Raw genomic sequence first — 23,862 nt, forward strand, 5'->3', positions numbered from 1 at the left:
CAGCCTTGGAGAGGAGTTAGGGGAGACTTTCCAGAGAGAGTGGTCCTAATCTTAGTTCAGAATAAATTGAAATGAGGTGGTGGTGATGGGGTGGGGTTGGGGGGAGGTTAAAAGTGTTTTGAGAACAGTGAGCAAAATATGCAAAATCTTAGGAATAAGTATTGCCTAGTGGTTAAGAGCTAGGCTGCCTGAGCTCAGATCGGTCTTTATGAAGACAGGGTGTATTTCTACCTAACGTCAACAAACTTTTATAATCATCTGGTCAGTGTGAACCGGGAGTAATGCAGACTGTCATTAGCAATCCTGGTAGGTCAATTATTAGTTAGGCAGATCCCGTCAGAAACGCTTACCAAATTAATTGATTAAATCCTAATATCTCCTGAATATCATACTAGGCTATGCAGAGGCTGAAAAACTATACAAGCCAGTCCAAAAGGTAACGCAATGGTGTGTTTTTGTTCATCTCAGGCCCTAGAATTTAGAATATATACAGATCACCATGAGTCATCTGTGCAAATGTCTGTCACCAAACATTAAAATTAATTGGCAAACGAGTCAGAACTTTGCCAGTCTTTGAAAAAGTTTCCTGGTGAACTGAAAAGCATAGTGGCTGAAACAGTTTAAGAATTTGCTGGCCTTTGATTCAGGATCTGATGGTACGGGATTAGGCTAACTAATTGACCTCTCTGAGTTTAAGTATCCTTAGCTGTAGATTATAGGGGTTGAAATAACAAGAGTCCTAAGGGCTCTTAACTGAATTTATATTTTAGCTCTAAAAAGTGCCTACCACATAATAAAGTATTAATTTTCACAGCACACCGATTCTGGGAAGTCTTCTCAAAAATCTGTTCTCATTTCAGTCACTTCAGGAAAGGTCCTACTAAACATACTCTATAGTTGAAAAATTATGGCTCAACGGTTCATGATTAGACCCAAGATATCAAGTGGAGAGGCCAGTGGGAAATATCACCAAGTCTTCCGGCACCAAGTGGCAAGCGGTTTTCATGGTACTGAGGAACAGAAGTTATCGTACACCTCAATAATAAAGTGAAGAGAAGCTCCAAAACGTTAACAGTTACCCAGTTTTCCTGTGAAAGCTTGTGGATTCTGGAGTCTGCAAAGCAGCCAGGAACGTAGACTCTGTGAACCTACCCTGTTAGAGAAACCCAGTTGGCGGAACCCCCACTGCGCCCGCAGGGGAAGGTGGTCGCAGCCCAAGAATACTCCGCAGGTTCTGGGAGGCTCCACTTCTGGCCGCCCCGGCGCGGCCCCGCCCCACGGGCAGGTGCCTTCAAGCTGGGATGAGCTCCCAGGGTACACAGTGTGCGAGTTACTTAAGCGTGGCCTTCAGTGTTGTTCCTGCCACGGCAGGCAGTTCAGCCTTCCCTGCCCTCTCAGATTGAAGCGGCTTTCGAGGGAGAGCAGAGAGAGGGTCAGATTTGATTTCTAGCTTTTGTGGATAGGCTGAAGCTACGAATTGTAGAAGCACACACTGAAGATCTCCTAGCTTATCTCTTCAGACTATATACAAAGGATGATTTCTAGACTCCTTTCCTCTCTAGCCTTCTCACCATTTTGCCCTTTCCCCAGGAGAAGTGCACGGAAAAGGAGGGATGGACAGGGAACCTTTCACAGCCAGGACTCAGGTCCGCAAGTGTTTCGTCTCAACTCGAAATGCAGTTTCACAGTCATCCCCGATATTTTTGACTCCACGCTGGAGGCTTAAACTTTGCCAAATCTGGTCTCTGGAATCCTATGCTTTCACGTCATTTGTCTAGTGCCTGCCACCTTGTGTGATATTTAGGTATTATGAGTTCCTGGAGTGTCTCCAGATTCTAGTACAGCATTTACATTCTATAAATATTTAAGAGATGATGTTACTGAAGAGACAGCACCACCATAAGTTCGCCATATCTTCAAATGATTCCAAATACACCCAGAGGGGGAAAAAAAAATTAGAATTTGGAGGTTTAGGAGCAAAAATCCATTAAAATGGTTACAGGTGCCCTATGCAGAAATAATATTTTCAGTTGCTGGTATATGAAAACTGATTCACAGGAAGAAAAACTTGACTGAAAAATTCCCTTCCTCTTTAAACTATCAGCACTCTATTTTAGTAACTATGTTCATAATTAAATTGACAAGAAATAAAACTTTAAAACAGCATCAAGTCATGTACATTCTGCAGGTAGTCCTCATGTCAGTTTCTTTCCACTTATGTATTATCCACTAATAGTGAACGTGAAGGAATTATTTTAGAATTAAAGAGCCAAATAGTAGCTGATGCAGAACATTTAGATTTTTATCAACTCCAAAAAAGTATACAATTTCAGAAGTTAAACCCAGTGAGATGTTACCATTTACATCCATGAAGATATAAAGGAAGGTTATCTGTGGTAGCTTAATCTTCTAATAGCCTCTTCCCTTTCTTCCCTCAACCATTTCATGATATACATATTTAAGTTTTCTTCTATAATATTCATATTTAAGTATTAAACTAGATATGTTTGGTTTTATCTTCCAGTGGGCAAAAGCTTCCCTTACTCTCCTGTCATCTTCCAGTAGGGCAGTTGCCCATCAGTACACACTTTTAGGTTATCAGGCTACTGGTGAATATGCACCACCACCAATCGCCACCCCTCTCCCTGCCAAAGTTAGTTTTTGCTAGGTTTTGTTGCTTTTGAAATAATTGCTTAGGTCTGGTCAGTATCTGCTGTGCTTGGTAAGACTGCATTCACATGCGTAAACACACACAGACATGCAAATTTTTGCAAGTATTTATTGCCACTGGATTTTCGAATGGATTTTTCCATAGTTTATCTTTGAACAGGCCTCTAAGAGTTATAACCTTCCTTTTTTAGTTTAAGGATAGGAAAAAGCAAGATTCTCCTTTTGAAAAAATTTCAAACTGTTGCACAATTAAAAATATATTAATGTGAATGGTGGGAGAAGAGTGGGATCTATATCCCTATTTAAAAGCGAATCACTGTATCTATGATGAATGCCGATGCTGAAATTTCACAATTTGACTCTTAGAAAACCTGAGCACTCATAGTTGGGAATCCTTCATCCCTGGAATTAGAATTTATTGCATTTGATGTGTCAGAGGGTTGATTGTTAGTTGCTGAGCCAGGCTACTGCTTCTTTGGTAGATTATAATTGCTAGCTATGACTTTTAAGTACTTACTGTGACCCAAACACTGCTAAATATTTGAGCTCTAATATTAAAAATCATATATTTGCATTTCATTTGCAATTCCTGTACTTAAGAAATAAGTACTATATTATCCCATTTGAGCTGTATAATTAAAATGTGGGCTAGGTATCCCCATTCTCAGGTAAGATATTAAGAGTCTCAAGTTAAATAACTAGTTATATGACAAATTAGTGGCTAATCCTGGATCAAAACCTAGAAGTTTGATTTTCCATATATTTTAGTAGATGTAGGTGGTTTATAAGAAGCATTTTCATCAAAAAATAAAAAATAAAAATATTTTTTTCTCAGAAGCTTGGCTCATTAGCCACCAAACTCAATGTCATATTTAGTGATACCTCTTATCATCTTCGCTTACTAGAGTGGTACCTATAAAATAAACTTCATAAGCACTTTGTGAAATGATCTTCCCAATGAAATTTTTGATTAGAATATACTTATATTTTAATGTGGGAAGATTCAACATCTGTCTTCTCATTCAGAAACATCTTTCCATTTATTCATTTTTTGAAGGGAGTAGGGTAGTATATCTGAATTTGCTTATTAAATCTAAGCTTTTCAATTGATTTTTTAGGTTGTCCTGATGGTCTACCATATCATCAGCAAGATTTTTCTCCTTTCCAATTTCCATTTACTTTCCTTCTCTCATTTCAATTAGCACTTTCAGAGCACTAAATAATTTTGAAGATAAGAATTTTATCTTTTGCCATTAGCTTTAGGGTAGTCCAAACTTCTAAGGTGGCTTACAAGCCTTTCATGATCTGGCTTTTGAGTCTCTCTATAGCTTTACCTAGATGTCTTACTGCCCCATTCTTTTCCAGAGCCATGTTTCAGCCAGTGAACTTCTGTTTTCTGATGCCACGCCCTCACCCCTCTTTGTACTGCCTCTTTATTCTATAAATTGCTTTGTACTCCTGTTTTTCCTTTATCATCTCTCCTAACAGTCCCACCTTCCACCCCACACAATCTAGCTAATTTCCACTCTTTCTACATGTTCAGCTTAGATATGTGCCCTTGAATGCATACAGTATAATTCAAATATATATTAAATAGGTTTCTGGGAAAAGGTTGGGGGGAAGGTATTAATTGGCTATAAATGTTCTGCAAAAATTAAACTTTAAATGCCCTCTAAAGAAGCATTCTTTGAAGCTATGTACATTTGATACAGTCAATAGTAAACATCTTTATTTTTTAGAATGTTTAGAGATTTAGGGAAAAAAATAAGCATTTTACTTAGACCCAAATACCTCGCTGTTGAAAGATAAAAAATAAAAATAGCACTTTTTAAACTGCCCCAAATAACAGCTTATTAAAAAAAAATGAACTATTAGATTCAGAACGCCTAAAATGAGAATGTCAGAATACATTATATTAACCATGTAATTGCTCTGACAAGTGACTGAACTATATACCTCAAGAATTTCTTACATTCAGAGTGTTTTTCTCTTGTTAGGATCATCTAAACAAGTTGCCTCATGTTTATAGGAATTCCATACCAAATACTTGTGTAGAGTTTTGTCTTAATATAACTTTGTGCTGTGATGTAAAGAATGAACAAATGAACACAGAATAATTTTCCACATTAACTCATCATAGGGGTTCACACCAGTATACATTTTCTGCTTTTGAACAGGGTATCAACTGACAAAAAGCCATCGTCATCATTCATTGGGATTGTCTACAGTATGAATCGTTTTGGGCAGGTTAAGATAAGCTTCTTAGCTCAAGAACTTTTTGGATCCTGAAGCAATTTATAGAATAAAGAGGCAGTTCTGGTGTACAAAGTAGTAGGACACTTTATTGACCTTTTAATGTTTAGGATAAGTGATAGAGTTAGGGCTATGAATGTCTCTCCAGCTTCGATCCCAAGGAATACTTAAAAAAAAAAAATACAGACATTAAAGAATACAGGTAGATTAGCAATAACATATCCACTTCCCATTGCAGATGATAACCCTCTTCCAATTCTAGTCCCCATCCAGCCCCAGGACAGCCAAGGATATTATCATGGGTGGAGTACTGGCTGTCACTCTGGTCTTTGCTATTAATTCAGAATTCAGTCCTTAGAAATGTCCTCCTATATACCTGTGAGTTCTTGGTTTCTTGTGTCCTTCTTATAAGAATTTAAAGTTTGAGTTTTATTAAATATCAAGTCCAAAGATATTGCTTGGCTCCTCCCTAATATGTACTTCATCAATATATCAAGTAAAATAGGTCCTATGTATGAACTAAGGAAAGATGATGGTAATGGACCTCAGAATAATGATAGACAAATACTTGTATGGTGGTATGTTTAATGCCAAACCCTGTGGCTTCATCTGGAAGCCTGGAAAAGCTCCCTCAGATTTCTATCCAGTAATATATTTCTCTCCGAAATTAATTCTGTCATATCAATTAAATAATCATCTATGATAAATTTTCTTCCACTTGACTTTCATAGGATTCCTTTCAGCATAAATTCATGGATGGTGAATGAGTTCTGCACTCTGACTGAAAGTAAGGCCACATTTCTTCCTGTTATAGGACTTCTCCCGAGTATGAAGTTTTTGGTGTTTAGTAAGGTTTGAACTCCTGTTGAAGGTTTTCTCACATTCCTTACATTTAAATGGTTTCTCTCCAGTATGAATCATTTGATGTCGAATAAGCGAAGAGCTCCGGTTGAAGGACTTTCCACAGTTAACACATTCATAGGCATTATCTCCAGGATGGAGACTTGGATGTTTATTACTGTCTTCACTCTTACTGAATGTGATTCCACATTTATTGCCTTCGTAGGCCTTTGCCTCAGTATGAAGTTTTTGATGCTTAGTGAGGTTTGTACGTCTGTTGAAGAATCTCCCACATTCACTGCATTTATAGGGTTTCTCTCCTGTGTGAATGATCTGATGTCGAATAAGAGATGAACTACGGCTGAAGGCTTTTCCACACTGATAACATTCATAGGAATTCATTGTGGTATGACTTTTTGGGTGACGAATATCTATACTCAGGCTCATGGCACTCTCACATTCATTATATTCTGAATGTTGCTTACCTACTGAGTCTAAATTAAATTTGAACTGAGTTTTAAACTTATCACATTTTAGGGACTCTTTTCTCATAGGAAATCCTTGTTGTTTATCAAAAACTGAGTTAACTGACTTAACGTCAAAATTTTTATTTTCACTACATTCAAAGTCTCCCTCCTCAGTGTACACTGTCTTATGAATGAAAGCTCCTTGAGGCAAATTTATGTCCCAATGATCCCAATCATCACTTTTCCAGGCATCTAAAGAAGGTCCACTTTGGGTTAGTCTTGTCATAATCACTCCATGGGATGATTCTTCTCCAGAAATTCTCTGCTTCAGAACTGAATCTTGATTTTCTGAAATTGTCTGTCTGTCTAAAAAGAAATTAAAAAAATCCACAAACAAGAAGAATAGAAATTGATTAGGAAAGGGAGGCTAAACCACATAAGAGGATATGCATATTTTATGGGCCTTAAATACAGAAGGGAAATGTGAGGCAAGGCTAGAAAAGCAGAATTTCAGAATAAATGGGCAAAAATATTTTTAAAAGTTAGATCATAGGAGGAGAGGTATTCAGGAACATTAAGGTGAATACATAGGGCTTGGGTAAAAACCAGCATATGAAATGGAATGGGGTGGCATATCCTAGCTCACATTATCACTGGTTCATAATTCGTCTGTGAAGGTTATACTTACTTTTCCTTTCTCTAGCACCTTGTCTCTTTTAACCCAAGCTATTCGCCCATAATAAATAATCTCTTCTAAAACATCAATCTAACCATATCTTTAGGAACATGTCTACATTTACAGGTACTACACCTTAACCAGCTAAAAGTAAACTTGCCATCACAGTGCCCCTATTTTCCATATAGCTGCAATTATTCCCTGTATTTAACAAAGGCAGAAAAAAACTGCTAATATACATGGGAGGGAAACCATCCTTTTTCTAGGTTCAAAATCACTCCTGATTCTAACAGTGCTATGATATTTTCCTAAGTATTTCCTAGAACTCAAAACTTTACCTGTTCTGATTAAGATTACGTTCTTTTCTTTTCACCTGTCTTCAGTTTGTTTCATTTAATAATTTTCCACATCCCTTCTCTAAATTTCTTTTTCAATTAGCTTCTGTATAAATATACCAGGTACACTGTATGTTCCAGCAATTTTTTAAAAATTAAACTTTCACTATCTCCTTTTCCACATAACTTCAGGTATATCTAATGTTTTTATCTTCCATGCTTTATTGATAGCCAAATTGCATATTCTGCTTTGTAGTCTCACCTATACTATCAACCTTAGTTTTTTATAAGTCTACAGGACATCTTTACCTGACTATCCTACTCTCTTCCAACCCAACAAATAAGAGCCTGAGATATCATAGTCTATGTGGAAAGAACTTCCCTAAATGTTTAATAAGTCATTGTTGTTCTCATATTCACACTAGAATCCATAAAGAGATGTTGAATAATGATTATGCTTTATATTTCTGGCAGTATTTATTGAATAGCAACATTCTTAATTGTATTTTCCTAAAGAAATCTTGGTTATTCTCCTCCTATTTGCACAACTCATTTTTCATATTACTTCCTCATTCCTTTTAAAATCACTTTTATGCATTTTGTTATTTTTAAGTCACTTAGTTTTAATATGATATTTTAATTTCATATGGCCACCTACAAAACTCTTAACAGATGTAATAGTTTAGATGCTGAGTCTTTCAGATTTTCTAAACGAAAAGTTATCACTTGCAAATAATAGCTTTTTCTTCTAATTAAATTTCTCATGTTTCATTTATCTTTCATTAGTTAAGTCTTTCAGCAATATTAAGTGATTATGGTAATAGGTATTCTTATCTGTTGATTTTAGTGGTAATGCCACTGTCTTTTCATATATTAACCCATGATTTATTCTCCTTTTGCTGTCACTAAATAGATTTCAAGTCACTAGCTTATTCCTGACCATTAATTCCAAAGTCACAAGTTATTCTTTATCTATAAGACTTTGTTCCTGTCTCTAACTTAAAACAAAAATGGACACTTTAAACTTTAGCCTATAGTACCAATCCTGGGTCTCTGCCTACATATCTCCTGGAGACCAGACCGTGCCGAACCACCTCTGCCTTTCTTTGGACCATCTGACAATTTCTTTCAACTTCTCAAATAACTTCAGGAGCTTACCTGTCCTTACAGATTAAAATCCATAGGTTCCAAATAGTTAATTTTGCTGTCTAAAATTTGGTTTTATATTCTCTGTCCAAATTTACCTTATACTATCTTTAATAAACTTGGATGACTGGCTTTAAATCTAGATGTGCATTTGATTCATTTGGTGAGCCTTTAAAGTGTGTGTGTGTTTTCCATGTGGCTAAGCTGGGCTTCTCACAAGTATGGCAATATCGGGATAGTTGCACTAGTGGCTGCTGACTTCCAAGAGAAAAAAAGTGAAAGCTGAAAGTTTTATTACAAACTAGACTTAAAACTGGCACAGTGTCACTTCTGCTGCATTTTAGTGATTAAACAGTCTGGTGCCAGCTTGGATTCAACGGGAGGGGAAACAAAGTCTATATCTTGATGAAGAGAGTGACGATGATTTTGTGGCCATCTTTAATTCACCACAATCCATTAACTATTTGGGAAAATAAATTATGTGTATTTACTGAAGTAAATTCCAGACTGAGTAAAGTATTATATTTAAATGATAAAATTAGAATAAAATCAGGAAATAAGTTTCTTGGTTTGAGGATGGAAAAATTATTCTGTATAAAATTAACAGATATAAAACAACAGAGGAACATGTCTGATAACATAAATTTTAAAAATATGTGTAGCAGACACCATTAATAAAATAATAAAAAAGGAGAATACCTTAGAGATATCTCATTTGCCATAACCATGGGCAATAGTGAGAACTTACATAAGATCTTAATATATTAATTAAAAACCACTGAAGTTTTAATAAAGGACATAAAACCACTTTCTGAATCACAAATAACAAAAACAAATAAAATAATTTTTACCTTTCTCATCTAGTATCTATCCATCTACCCATTTTTTCTTTGGCTCCTATGTACATGTTAAGGGCTAGATATAAAGGACAAAAGAGACATGGTCCCAACCCTCCGGGAACATAAAGCCTGGTGTGGGAGACAAAAACTCACACAGATACATGTAAAATATAATTGTAATAAGTGCTAAAAGAGGAAGAATATGGTGCTATGGGAGTATATAACAGAAAAACTAACGTAGTCAAGAAAGGTCTCCCTGAGGAATTGTGACCCTTTTGTGATCCAAAGGAAGAACAGGAGTCAACAATGCAAAGAACAGAAGAAAGATCATTTTACTGAAAGAGGATCCAAAAGATAACTGAGGGAGAAGATTTATCTTAGAAAGGAATAAATAAAGTAATTTTCCTATCAAATTAATACAGATTTTAATTAACAATATCCAGGTGTTTGCTAGAGTGATAGCAATAAATAGATATTTAAGAAATAGAGAGATAATACTCTTATTATTAGTGAGAGTCTGAATTGGTATAACCTTTCTGTAGACAATGTGGCACACTGTAACAAGACAGTTAAATATATTTATACCCCTTGATGCTGAAGTTCCACTTCTAAAACAGTATCCTATGGAAGTCATCAGATATACCTAAAAAATTGGCATCGACCTAAATACTTAACAGTTGGGAGTGGCAGGGAGGAATGGTTAAATATATTGATATAGGTATGTGATGAAATGTTATAAGTAAATTAGAAACCACATTTTACAGACTATTTAGTGAAATAGGCTATTCCTCAGGATATTACATTAGATGAGAAAAGCAGAACATATAATGACATATTCCTGATGAACCCTTCTGGAATAAAAGAAATCTTCATAAGCCAAAGAGACACATTATCACAAACAAAAAAAAATAACTTGAGAAAATTAAGCAAGTGTTACGTGTTAGAATCATCAACAGGACAAGTAATAACAAGTGTTGAAGAGGTTTTACAGAAGAAGGAACCCTCGTACACTGCAAGTGGGAGTGTAAATTGGTATAACCACTATGAAAAACAGTATGGAGTTTCCTCAAAAAACTAAGAATTTAACTACCATATGACCCAGTAATCCTTCTACTGGGTATTTACCCAAAAAACTTGAAAGTGTTTATCCAAAAAGATATATGCACATTGATGTTCATAGCAGCATTATTCACAGTGGCCAGGGCAGGAAAGCAACCAGTGTCCTACAATAGATGATTGGATAAAGAAGATGTGGTACATATATACAATGGAATATTAGCTATTAGAAAAGATGAAATACTGTCATTTGGGACAACATGGATGGATCTTGAGATAATCATGCTAACTGAAATAAGTCAGATAGAAAAAGTTGAAAACCACATAATATCACTCATATGTGAGATATAAATCTAAAAGCAACAAACAAACAGAGACTTATGGATAGTGGAGTAGTGATTACCAGAGGGAAAGGGGAGAGGTAGATAAGGTAAAAGCGGTCAAATATGTGGTGACAGAAAGAAATCTAACTATGGGAGGTGAACACATAATGCAATATTTATATGCCTTACTGTTGAATTGTACACCTGAAACTTATTGGATGTTGTTGATCAATGTCACCTCAATAATTTTTAATAAAATAAACAAATTGATTAATTAAAAAAATAAAACTAAGCAAGTGTTAATATTACATAGCTCTGGATAGTGACGTAATGGGGTGAGTGATATTCCTCTTCGTACTTTTCCATAAAATTAACATTAAGCCCACCCACAATAATTTATAATCTCTCACAAACTAAATGTTAATAAGAATAAAGAGATTATGATGAGAGTAGGGAGTTAAGGCACAAGTTAAGGAGCTCTGTAGTAAAAGATGGAAAAATGGAAGATTACTGAAGCCACTCTAGGATAAAGCAGTGTTTTCTTTAAAAGAAAGAATATCATTTAATGTTATGTTGGCTGATATTCATTTATATAGCACTTGCCACGTGCCAGGCACTATTCTAAGTGTGTTACACATATCAGTTCATTTAATCCTCAAAGTAACACTGAGGTAGATACTGTTACAAACTCTGTTACGGATCAGAAAACTGGCAGATAGGCCACACAGCTTTAAATGTCTGTTTCTAACACTATTTTGTTTGTCCACACAAGAAAAAGAATCTGTGAATGAAAAGCAATGATGACTTTTTTAGGTAGTTTTGTTGTCACCTCAAAAGCTGAGTTGTACATTATATATTTAACAAACAGAAGCTTTTTACAAATGCTTCATATCTGCCTGGTTCTTACCAAAAATGATTGTTCTTGGGATTTCTTGCTCCGTTATCCATCTTTTTTTCTTACACTCCAACTTGGGGACCTCATCTGGTTTGGAAAATAGGTGCTCTATTCGTAGGGAAAATGAAAACAAAAACAAACATACATGAAACTTCAGGCATTTTTGTAGGGAAGAGAATTCCATCCCTATGTATAGTAGATTAAGAGTTTCTGAAAGATAAGGCCAGAGATCACCACAGATCTGTGCATTTCTAACTCTACATCAGAAAGGGCTTCAACTAGATACAGCAGGAAAATCTTCCATTGTGCCCAAAGGACATTAGGAAATCTGAACCCAAACCCAAATGCCCTTAACCGCTTCAGCAGTCCTATAGTTTTTAACAGTAGATGAAGAGACTACTAATGGGCAGATTAGGTAAATACATAGAAGCCACCTTTACGTAATGAATTCAGGTTCCTGTAGTTCTCCAGCATCACATCCCTGTACAGGCTCTTTACAGCAGGGTCCAGGTGCCCCCACTCTTCCTCGCTGAATTCCACAACCACATCTTTGAATGTCACTGGTTCCTAAAATATTAAGTTCCTTTTTAATCAAAAGTCACTCCCAAAAATATTACTAAAGAGGAAATGAACGTGGAAAGAAAAGGGTAGGTAGCCAGAATATGTGAAAAACTGATAGGACAACGTTTGGGGTTCTAAATAATAAAAAATCAAGTTACATTAGGAGCCTATCGACTTGGTGCTCTGTGAGGGCTATGAAAGCAAAAACGAAGCATAATCCTAACTCTAGATTATCTCACATTTTGGTTGAGGAGAAAAAGACAGAATAATTATGGAAAAAAATTATTATAGAGTACAAATAATTTACATAAAAAAGAACATGAAGAATTTAAGAGCGATTTGAGGGAAATATGTAATGAAGATGTAGGCTCCGCTAGCAGAAGACACAGGGCATTTTCTCTAATTGAGAAATGCAGCCTGCTAACCTTCAGGTCTTGCATCCCAATGTCACCTTGTCAGACAGGCCCTTCCTCATTACTCAAAGCAGCCATCCTCCTCATCAGTTTCTACTGCATTATGTTTCTTTTCTTTGTACTAATTATTACTATCTGCAATATTTTATTTGCTCATGGTTGCCTACTTCTACCAAAATGTAATGTCCACAAAGGCAAAAGTTTTGATTCATTTACCATCATATTGCCAGCCCTTAGAAAAGTGTTTGGCATATTAGGCACTGCATAAATAATTGTCATAAGGGCCCTCATACCATCAGCTGTTGCACTTCTCTCTCCAGAATTCCCAACCTTGTAATTATTGGCACTTTCAATAACACTGAAATATACAAATTCCTTCCCTTCCTTTATTTCAGAGCCCATCTGTGTAAATAAGTTGTCTACAATCATTTTTATCTATGGTCTCTCCTCCTCTTTCCTCAACCCTCTGCAACCTGGCTTCTACTCCATGCATGTTAGTATCTCCATGATGGTGAGTGAAAAGACACTACTCAGGCTGAATTTCCTTGAACTTTAAAGGATTTCTCCTTGAAATAGTCTCATCCTTTGCTTTCAGTGACATCATATTTTCCTGGTTTTCCTCTACCATTTTGGTCCTTTCATTTCAGTATCCTTTGAGGTTTCTTCTGCTCCTGCAGATTAAATGACATTGGTCAGGATTCTGCCCCTAGCTCCTTTCACTTCTAAACACTCTTCGGGTAGGCTCTATTTCTATACCTTCAATTATCAACTATAATCTTGGAGGAATAGATGCACAGAAAATATGCCAAAATTATATTTTCCAAAGAGTCTATCGCCAACTAAATTAGGTCCAATATCCTGTGGGAAAACAAATCTCATGTCCTTACATGGAGCTTTGTTTGGCAAAAGTTCAAAGGCCAAACCAAAAAAAAAAGAAAGAAAGAAAGAAAAAGAACCAGGTCATTTCAGTAGAGTGGAATCCTAATTCACCTGAAATTTGCCCGTTAGTGAGTCAGCTTCCTTTTTCTCCTTGATGCTCCCCTTCTGGAGTAGGACAGAATCCTTGCAGGGTATATCTGAGAAAGATAAAAGAAAACATCAGGGAGAAAGCTTTGTCTTGGCGAAACTTTTCATGATTACAGCAGCAATTTTAACATGCTATTTACAGGAATCATCTTTAAAAACTTTGAAAAAATAATGACGTCAGGCTCTACCAGTGACCAGAATCTCCAAGGGTGGGGCCCAGATCTTGTATTTTTAAAAAGTTCTAAAAGTGATTCTGATACTCTACCAGGGATTGAGAACTGGATCAGAGGGAAGAGGGCCAAAATAACATTTTGAGGCCTCATCTGTGGTTATAGCAGATTCCAAAAAATAACTTTAATCCTGTTAAAACTAAAGCCTAAGGCTTAGTCACCACAGGCTGTAATTCTACTAGGAGCTAGAATATTTTATTCAATCAATCCCTCCTCAAACACTTTGGGGAAAATTCTACTCAACGGTTCCTTTCCTCTAAATTCCAATATGCTACACACAGACTTAAGTAGTCTGGTCACTTTGAACTACTCTTTCGAGAAACGTAAAAATCTGAGCAGCAACCACCTCTCTTCTCCAGTCCTTTGGTGAGAAGCATACCCAAGGACTACTGTCCTAAATTTTCTCCAAGATTCATTAGTTACATCAATAATCCTTAAATGCCAGACTGTAAACCAATACTAGTCTGTGGGGAAGTTTTCATTGACTCAGGATGAAATAAGAAAAAATAGAAACAATGTAGGAAATACTTTTTGAGACCATTTTGTAAATAAAGGCAGAATTTGAAGAAAAAATCCAAATTTCTCAGCAACATACTATTTGAATGCTGACAAAAGATTATAGTCTATTAACCTTATTCGGGTATATAACACTTTGTGAAACCTCAGTCAGCTCAGTCCCATAATCCCTAGGACAGTCAATATCTTATTCTTGTCACTCTTGGAAAGATGTGAGATATCTCCAAGAGGCTCCAATCAGCTACTCCCTTATTAATGGCCCTCACTGAATACTGTTTCCTTCTCTTAATTCTTCTTCCCTGTTGACCTCCTTCTTGAACCTTTACAAGTGTGTTCTAAGAAGCCCCCATTCCATTCAGAGAAAAATTCATATGCATTCTTAAGCTCTTTGTAGAATATTACTTCTTCTAATCTAAAACAGATCTTGGCTTTCATCAAAGCCACCCCTTCGTACTATGGTTTGTGAAGTTGTTTTCACATACTCGTACTTCTCTATTCTCACATCCTCATAAAGATTTTTCTACTTTTGTAGAAAAATTTTTCTTAGAAGTTCACGCCACTTACCTATGGTCTTCTTGATGTCATAATAGACTAAGCAATTGCTCATTTATTCAAAACATATTTACTGAGCATCTCTTATGTGTGAGGTACACAATACCTGTCCTCAGAGATCCTGTAGTCTACTGTAAGTGACACATTAAATAATTGTACTAGGACAATAAAAACTGGTTATTTAACTTACATTATTGCTTTCTACCCTGAATCCCACCAGTATTATGACAGGTTACTTCAACACTGGCACAGACAACCCAGCCTGACGACCCCGGATATCCTTATTTCTAAAAACCATCAATAATCGAGCTACTTCCTTTTTCACACTTGAGTCCTTATTACCTAGAATTGCTCTACTATGAGAACAAACTTGAATATGTCAATCTCTAACTACGTTTTCCTGTTCTTTCAATTTTCACTTCCTTGCTCGTAGCATATTCTCCAACTTTTATCCAAGTCCCATCACAGGACATTGATTCCTCAATTTTCTCCCAGTCTATCACCTCTTGTGAAGTCCCTTTGCAGCTTCTCTATACAGCTTAATTTCATGGTAAATCACTTTCAGCACTGTTTTCAGTCTTCAAATTCCTTACACACTTGTCCTTTATATCTAACACCCAACCTTAGTTAATCCAATAAGCTCTTATCAACTCTTTTTAAAAACTGAGGTAAAATTCATGCAACATAAAATTCACATATTAAGCATTTTAAAGTATACAATTCGATGGTTTTGAGTATATTCACAATGTTGTAAAACCACCATCACTATCTAATTCCAGAACATTTTAATTTCCCCCAAATGAGTCACTCCCATTCTACCTCCCTCCCATACTGTCCTATGGAGTTACCTATTCTGGGCATTTTATATAAATTCAATCATATGGTATATGACCTTCTGTGTCAGATTTCTTTAAATTAATATAATGTTTTGGAGGTCCATCCACATTGTACCATGTATCAGTACTTCATTCCTTTTAATGGCTGAATATTATTACATTGTATGGATATACTATAATTTCTTTATCCATTAATCAGCTGATAAACATTTAGATTGGTCCATTTTTTGGCTATTTTGAATAATACTGCTATGAACATTCATGCACAAATTTTTGTGTAAACATGTCTTCAATTCTGTTGAATATGTGGTAATTCTATGTTTAAGGATCTACCAAACTGTTTTCCACCATGGCTGTACCATTTTACATTCCCAAAATCAATGTACGAGAGTTCAAATTTCTTCATATCCTTGCCAACACTTATTTTTTATTAGTATAGCTGTCCTAGTGGATGTCATGTGGTATTTCATTGTAGGTTTGATATTCAATTACCTAATGACTAATGATGCTGAACAATTATTCCTATGCTTTTTGACTATTAGTATATCTTCTTTGGAGAAACATTTATTCAAGTCCTTTGCCCATTTAAAAAATTGTGTTGCTTGTCTTTTTGTGTAGAGTTGTAAGAGTTGGTTTCACAACATTTTCCCAACTCGGCTTTTATCAGATATGATTTTCAAATATTTACTCTCATTCTGTAGGTTTCCTTTTTACTTTCTTGATAGTATCCTCTGATGAACAAAAGTGTTTAGTTTTGATGAAGCCTAATTTTTCTCTTGTGGCTTGTATTTTTGGTGCCATGTCTAAGTAACAACTACTAAAGTCAAAGTGATAAAGTTACTCTTATTTTTTTCTTCTAAGAATTTTATAGTTTTAGCTCTTATATTTAGGTTTGTTGATCCATTTTGATAGATTTTTTACATATAGTATGAAGTCCTACTTCAATCTTTTGCCTGTGGATATCAAGTTGTTCCAGTACCATTTGTTAAACATTCTTCACGTTTAATGGTCTTAGAATCTCTTGTTGAAAATCAATGGACCACGGAAGTATGAGTTCATTTCTGAGCTCTCAATTTGATTACATTGATCTATATGTCTTATTCTGGTACCACATTATTTTAGCTTTGTAGTAAGTTTTGAAATTAGGGAAGTGTGCATCCTCAAACATTGTTCTTCTTTATCAAGGCTGTTTTGGCTATTTGGGGTCTCTTGTAATTCCATAGCTTGTCCATTTCTGCAAAAAAAAAAAGGTATCTGGGATTTTGATATAAATTGCATTTGAATTTGTAGATTGTTTTGGGGAGTATTATCATTTTAACAACACTAGGTGTTCCAATCCATAAACACGGGATATATTTCCACTTACTTAGGTCTTCTTTAATTTCTTTCGACGATGTTTTGTAATTTTCAGTGGACAAGTCTTACATCTCCTTAAATTTATAGTTAAATATTTTATTCTTTTTGATGCTATTGTAAATAAAATTGTCTCAGTTTCATTTTAGGACTGATCATTGCCAGTGTATAAAAATACAATTGATTTTTTTATAGCGGTCTTCTATCTTGAAACTTTGTTAAATTTGTTTATTAGGTAGTTGATAAATCCTTTAGGTTCAAATTCCTCTGTTTTTCCAATGTTCTCTTCATTCTGTAACACCTGATCTATTACAACAGTCTCCTAACTAGTTTTCCTATTTTCAGAGCCCTCAGGTCTATCCATTACATGAGAAGTTGATAAACTTTTTCTATAAAGATCCAGATAGTAAATATTTTAGGCTTTGCAAGCAATACAGTTTCTGCTATAACTAATCAGATCTGGCCAGAGCATGAAAGCAACTGTAGACAAAATGTAAGCGAATGGATGTGGCTGTCTTCCAATAAAACTTCATTTCCAAAAATAGTTTGCCTGTGGTTCATAGTTTGCCAACCCCTGCTCTAACATGATCTTTTTAAAATGCAAATCAAATTGTTTTACTCCCCTACCCAATCTGTGAGAACTCATTCTCTTTCTGTTGCTACAAATAAAATTCACGTTTCCTGATATAGTAAAGTCCTTCATGATCTGTCCCTTGGCGCCCTGTAGCCTCAAAAAAAGATATTTCTCTTCAAATGGGAAGGGTTGACGTTTTTTTTAACGTTTTTCTTTCTTTTTAATTGAGGCACATCTGGCATATTATATGAGTTTCAAGAGTACAACATAATGATTCAATATTTGTAAATATTGTGAAATGATCACCACAATAAGTTGTTAACATCTGTCACTGTATATAATTACAATTTTTTTCTTATAACTTTTAAGATCTACTTTCTTAGCAACTTTCAAATAATACTGTATAATAATACAGTATTATTGACTACAGTCATCATGCAGTACATTACACCCCATGACTTATTTATTTCATAACTGAAAGTTTGTACCTTTGACCCTCTCACCCATTTCACCCACCTGTTACTCAATGCTTTTGGCAAACACCAATCTGGTCTCTGAATCTATGAGCTCAGTATTTTTGTTTTTGTTTTTAGATTTCACATAAGGGTCAACTATTCTACTGCCAGTTTTCTATATTCTCACCTTTGTCTTTATGCATTTCAATCACATCCTCTATGAGGGTCACCACTTCTTTGCTGCTCTTTGGATGTTGTAAATTTACCCAAGTCCTGACCTCTTCAGGGAGAATTGTCAGGAATTGCTCCAGCACCAACAGCTCTAGGATCTGCTTCTTTGTATGAATCTCTGGTCTCAGCCACTGAAGACACAGCTCCCAGAGTTGGCTCAGGGCTTCCTGAGGACCAGACACTTCCAAGTACTGAAAATGTCTGAACTTTCGACGAGAGGCCTCAGAGTTATAGGTCTCCATGACTGGGATGGTTTCCTGCTGCCAAGACAAGTTTGCTCTCAAGACATCACTTTGTTCACATAGAGCTGGGTTTTCAGGTTTTGAGATAGCCATCAAGTTGTTCAGGGGCTGCATCTTCCTGCATAGAACTCCTTCTGTTACTTGGATTTGTCTTACCAGAGGATTCCAGAAATTCTTAAGCACTTGTGTACTATATATATGTGGTAGGATTTGAACCAAGTTTAGTTCAAGAGAAAAGTTCCAGGATCTTCAGATACAAAGTCAACATTCAGGTACCTGAGAGACTGAAAAAAGATACAAATATGACCAATAGATAATGTACATGTACTAGAATAGTGCTAAAAGATTAAAAAAAAAAAAAGTAAAATTAATAAAATTATCTAAGAAAATAAATATTATGAATTCTTTCATTCTTGTTTCTTTCTTTAGAACGAGAAAATATGCTGTCCCTTCTCCCAACCACCTGCCAAAGACAGAGAAACACATATTGATAGACATCACATAAAAAAAAGTGATAAATGAAATAGTCCTTTGAAAACAAACTTCATAATTTAATTGCAGTTAAATTTTTCCCATACCAGGTAACAACTCATTTTTGCTTTACAACTAAGCAAAACAAATCTTCAGTCAAGATATTCAGGTTATTAAGGTTTCATTCTAGAGATGCCTAAAAACCTCCTCTTAAATTCTCATTAAAATACCAATAAAGTTATATAAAATGAGTAAAACTGGCAATAGCACTAGAAATTAAGGTGAGAAACTATTATTTTAAAAATATAAGAATAAATATCCACGAGCCATTTCATTGTTAGGGATAAATAAAAAAGTGCCTTCATAGACAATAATTTTCATTTGTTAGGACTCATTATAGGCCAGTGTGCAATATCCACCAGGGAGGTCTTAGTCTCAACCAAACATTTAGATTCGCAAGACTAACATGGGTCAAATTTGGCACCAGTTTATTCAGAAGGCTATTGGACAGAAAACATAGCTTGCTAGCAGAGTAACTGGCATTTTTCTTCAGTGGGAGTTTTCATAGAGTATAGCTCAAATAAGGAGACCTAAATAGGTTACGTAGAAAGCATCTTGACTGAAAAGCTTTCCCACAGGAGCCAATATCTTTTCTAACAACTCTGTGAACACTGAGGGTTCCCCAAAGAGCTTGCCCAACTATAACACTCTTATGTTCAGGTAAATTCAGATACAGTTATACTATTTACAATTCTCCCAGTTCAGATGCAATTTACTATTCAAGGGTCATTCTGACTGTATGCCTCTAGGTCAGTGGTTTTCAGGGGTGATTTTGCCACTAGGGGAAATAAGGCAATGTCTCGAGACAGTTTTGGTTGTCACAACTGGGGGTTATTACTGGGAGGAGGCCAGAGATGCTGCTAAACAACCTACAGTGCAGAAGACAGCCCTCTATAGCAAAGAACTGTCAGCCTAAAATATCAAGAATTCCGAGATTAAGAAACTGTTATAGGCAATACATACTGACTAAGAGTATGTACTTGAAAGTCATACCTGACAAGAGCTTAAATCTCAGTTAAAGTTACTATATATATAAAATTGAACAAATTATTTAACAAAAGCTTGAGTTTTCTCATCTGTACCATGACTATAAGTATATCTATCTGAGTGAATTAAAGAGATTAAAAGAACACTCATCTCACTTCTTGACAGGCAGTAAGAACTTAATACATACTTTGTTGGAAGTTTTTAATGTAAGTGGATATTGAATTTTGTCAAAGGCTTTTTCTATTGAGATGACCATATGATTTTTATCCTTCATTTTGTTAATGCAGTGTCTTACACTGACTGACTTGTGGATGTATCTGCAAATCATATATCTGATAAGGGGCTAATAACCAAAATATATAAAGAACTCATACAACTCAATAGCAAAAACAAACAATCCAATTTAAAAAAAAAAAATTGGCAGAAGATATGAATAGATATATTTCCAAAGAAGACATACAGATGGTCACCAGGTTTGTGAAAAGATGTTCAACATTACTAATCATCAGGGAAATGCAAATCTAAACCACAATGAAATACTACCTATTATAATAGCTAAAAAGACAAGAGATAACAAGTGTTGATGAGAATGTAAAGAAGAACGAACCCTTGTGCACTGTTGGTGGGAATGGAAATTGGTGCAGCCAGAAGAAGACATACAGATGGTCACCAGGTATGTGAAAAGATGCTCAACATTACTAATCATCAGGGAAATGCAAATCTAAACCACAATGAAATACTACCTATTATAATAGCTAAAAAGACAAGAGATAACAAGTGTTGATGAGAATGTAAAGAAGAACGAACCCTTGTGCACTGTTGGTGGGAATGGAAATTGGTGCAGCCACTATGGAAAACAGTATGGAGTTTCCTTAAAAAAATTAAAACTAGAACTACCATATGATTCAGCAATTCTACTTCCGAGAATATTTTTCCTTAAAAAAATTAAAACTAGAACTACCATATGAGTCAGCAATTCTACTTCTGAAGAAAACAAAAACTCTAACTCCAAAAGACATATGCACCCATATGTTCACTGCAGTACTGTTTATAAGAGCCAAGATATGGAAACAACCTAAGGGTCCACTGGTAAATGAATGAAACAAAGAAATTGTGGTATATATACAAAATGGAATATTATTCAGCCATGAAAAGGAATGAAATCTTGCCAATTGCGACAACATGGATGGACTTCAAGGGCATTATGCTAAGTGAAATAAGTCAGACAAAGACAAAAATCATATGAGCTCTCTTATATGCAGTACCTAAAAACAAAACAACAACAACAACAACAACTCAAGCTCATAGATTCAGAAAACAGATTGGTGGTTGCCAGAAGAAATAGGTGGGAGAATGAGAGAAATGAGTGAAGAGAGTCAAAAGGTTTAAACAAACAAAAAAAGGACCTAGAAAGCAAATGGGCAGAATATCACTTCTCAATACTTTCCATTGTGTCTTGTTGAAACCATGTAATGTCCATTAAAAAAATAAGCACTCAGTAGATTATCATATATACATTTGTATGTCTGCTTGTTAGCAGATCTTACAGATTAGTGAAAACTTTGTGCACAAAAGTATTTCCTGACTCCTGAGCTCCAACACAAACCTTCTTCAAAGCTTAAGGAAAGTCGAGGTTCATTAAAAAAAAAAATGTTTGAAAGTGCCAAAGAGGTATAACTGAGTCCCAGCAAAAAAATGAACTACAGGCCCAGATACTTTAAAAACTAATACAAAGGAAGAAAGGGGGCAGGGGACTCACAGGCCATATGTTAAAAATAGAATGAAACAAAACAACAAGGAAGCACAAAAAGTAAAAAATTAAAATTAGAAACAATAACAAGGCTATTCATTGTAACAATAAATATATTGGGTAAAAATTTAAACTCAAGTAGATAAACACTCACGAGACATCCAAAACAAAATAACTCCAAAGCTGAAAATTAAGGGATAAATAAAAGAAATAAAAATAAAAATATAACAAGCAAATGTAAACAACAAAACATGCAAGGATATACTGAATTAAACTACATGTTGAATTAAAAGCACAAATGCATTAAAATAGAGAGGAAACTTTAAATGATTGAAGGTACAACTCATAATGAAATATAGCTGCTTTTAAGTGTACCAAATAACATAACTGAAATCTGTTTAAATCAAAATCCTCAAAAAAAATGAGATGAAATCAACGACACAATAGAAATGGGAGACTAAGGCAACTTTCTCAGTCCTTAACAACAAAACTAAAATTAAGTAATATGGGGGATATAATATGCTTAGTCTGATATATACACCAAACAGAATGTAGTTTCTACTCAAGCGCCTATGAGAATGTTTGCAAAAGCATTTATTAGGCTACCAAAAAACTCCTCAATAAATAAAAAATATAGAGTGGTACAAACCCCATTTATTATGAGAATGAAAACCAGAATTTAATCCAAACATAAAAAACACTCTCAACTACTTTGAAATTTATATGTTGCTTCTAAAAAACAGTTCAAATAAAAACATTTCACATCATAATCTATAGAGCACAGCTCAAACTCCACTATTAGGCAATGGAAAGCCTCACATATATAATTAAATATGAGACGTTTAAAACATTTAACTCAAAGTGAAAAAAAGCAACAAAATATACTAGGGATCCATAAGTTAAAAATATAGGTTAATACATTACTCAACGTGAATAATTATAGAGCTAGGACAGGTAGAGATGTTCAGGATGATACGCTTGCATTTAGGATTTCAGAACAGTTCAGGTGAAAGGGCCAAAGTATGGCCCTGACAGCGAGCGCCTTAAGTGATCTGTAAGTGATGAACGCTGGGATAAACAAAGACAAGAAGTGTGGAAGTTTAAACTCTAACGTACTGAATAGACGCCTTTGAGGATGATGGTGAGACATGAAGAGTTAAGATGATGACCCAGTGCCATTGGGAAGAGGAGGGCTCGGTAAATTTCAGGTGAGAAGAATCTGGAGAGTTCGATTAAATAACCAGGTGACACAAATTCAAAGAATTTTACAGCTTCAAAGAACCTGGAAAGGTGCTAATCATGGAGAAGTAGTTATCTGTCTGTGAAGAGGGAGGTTTTTAACAGAAGAGGTCATAGGTAGAACAGTAGCTAATCTCGAAAGGAGAGGCTTTCGAGATTAGCTCAGCTAAAGTTAAGAGCAGAAAATAGTTTGCAAACCAGTGTTTGAAATTAAGAATGATGCCTGGACGTTTAATATTTTGGGGGGAGTGGCCAGGAATGATTGGGAAAGCAAGGCAAGTTGGAATGAACCTCTCTCCATTTTTTTTTCCAGTTGATGGGTCAAGTCACACTTGGTATTTCCATGAGGAATCATGAGGAATCAATACTGGTCATTTCAAACCAGCCGATCGAGATACCTTTCCCCGGTTAAGCGCCTGGAGATTCAGAAGGAACAGCACGCAAAGTGAAATTGCTGCAACCCAGCCGTCACGTTTCCCACCACTAACCCCCTTATCTCTGTTCTCTCATGCAGAGACTGCTGAGCGCAGTGCTATAACCCCGGTGGCTGAGAACAAGACGAGAAGTGCGCGTTCCGCGTGGACGCCCTGAAGCGGGACTCCCAATTCCATGCACCCGCGTCCTCACCGCCTGCTGAATCGGGTGAAACCTGAGAGCAAGGCTCCCAGCCAGGGCTGTTGAGTCACGCCAGGCTCCAGTTCCTAAAGGAGCCGCCAAAGTTGCCGTCCTGGCTGGCGAAGGGAGCTGGCTTTGGCATCGACGCCCAAACCAGGAAGCCTGACTGCACCTGATTCCTCCCAAACGCGGCTGCAGGCGCACTATCTTACAAATGACAAGGCGCGCCTGGGGGCACTCCTGCGCAAGCG

At 35.8% G+C, this 23,862-nt stretch overlaps 1 protein-coding gene across 4 annotated transcripts; it reads right to left on the reverse strand.

Annotated features, from left to right (window-relative positions):
- Positions 1 to 4,987: 4,987 nt before the first annotated feature.
- Positions 4,988 to 23,848, reverse strand: ZNF215 (zinc finger protein 215). 4 transcript variants are annotated; one of them, XM_015586018.2, is made up of 6 exons: positions 23,624 to 23,848; positions 18,204 to 18,773; positions 13,465 to 13,550; positions 11,941 to 12,067; positions 11,513 to 11,608; positions 4,988 to 6,596 (listed from the first exon to the last, which is right to left on the reverse strand). In XM_015586018.2, the coding sequence occupies exons 2-6, from the start codon at positions 18,601 to 18,603 to the stop codon at positions 5,674 to 5,676; spliced, it is 1,632 nt and encodes a 543-aa protein (XP_015441504.1). In that variant the 5' UTR covers positions 18,604 to 18,773; positions 23,624 to 23,848; the 3' UTR covers positions 4,988 to 5,673. The 4 variants fall into 4 exon arrangements, with proteins under 4 accessions (XP_015441504.1, XP_015441503.1, XP_024899557.1 ...); XM_015586017.2 differs by having other exon boundaries at positions 11,935 to 12,067; XM_025043789.1 differs by lacking the exon at positions 23,624 to 23,848 and adding an exon at positions 23,485 to 23,616 and having other exon boundaries at positions 11,935 to 12,067.
- Between the last annotated feature and the right edge of the window lie 14 nt (positions 23,849 to 23,862).

Source organism: Pteropus alecto, unplaced genomic scaffold (assembly GCF_000325575.1).
Source record: "Pteropus alecto unplaced genomic scaffold, ASM32557v1 scaffold402, whole genome shotgun sequence".
In the NCBI taxonomy this organism is placed as follows: Eukaryota; Metazoa; Chordata; class Mammalia; order Chiroptera; family Pteropodidae; genus Pteropus; species Pteropus alecto.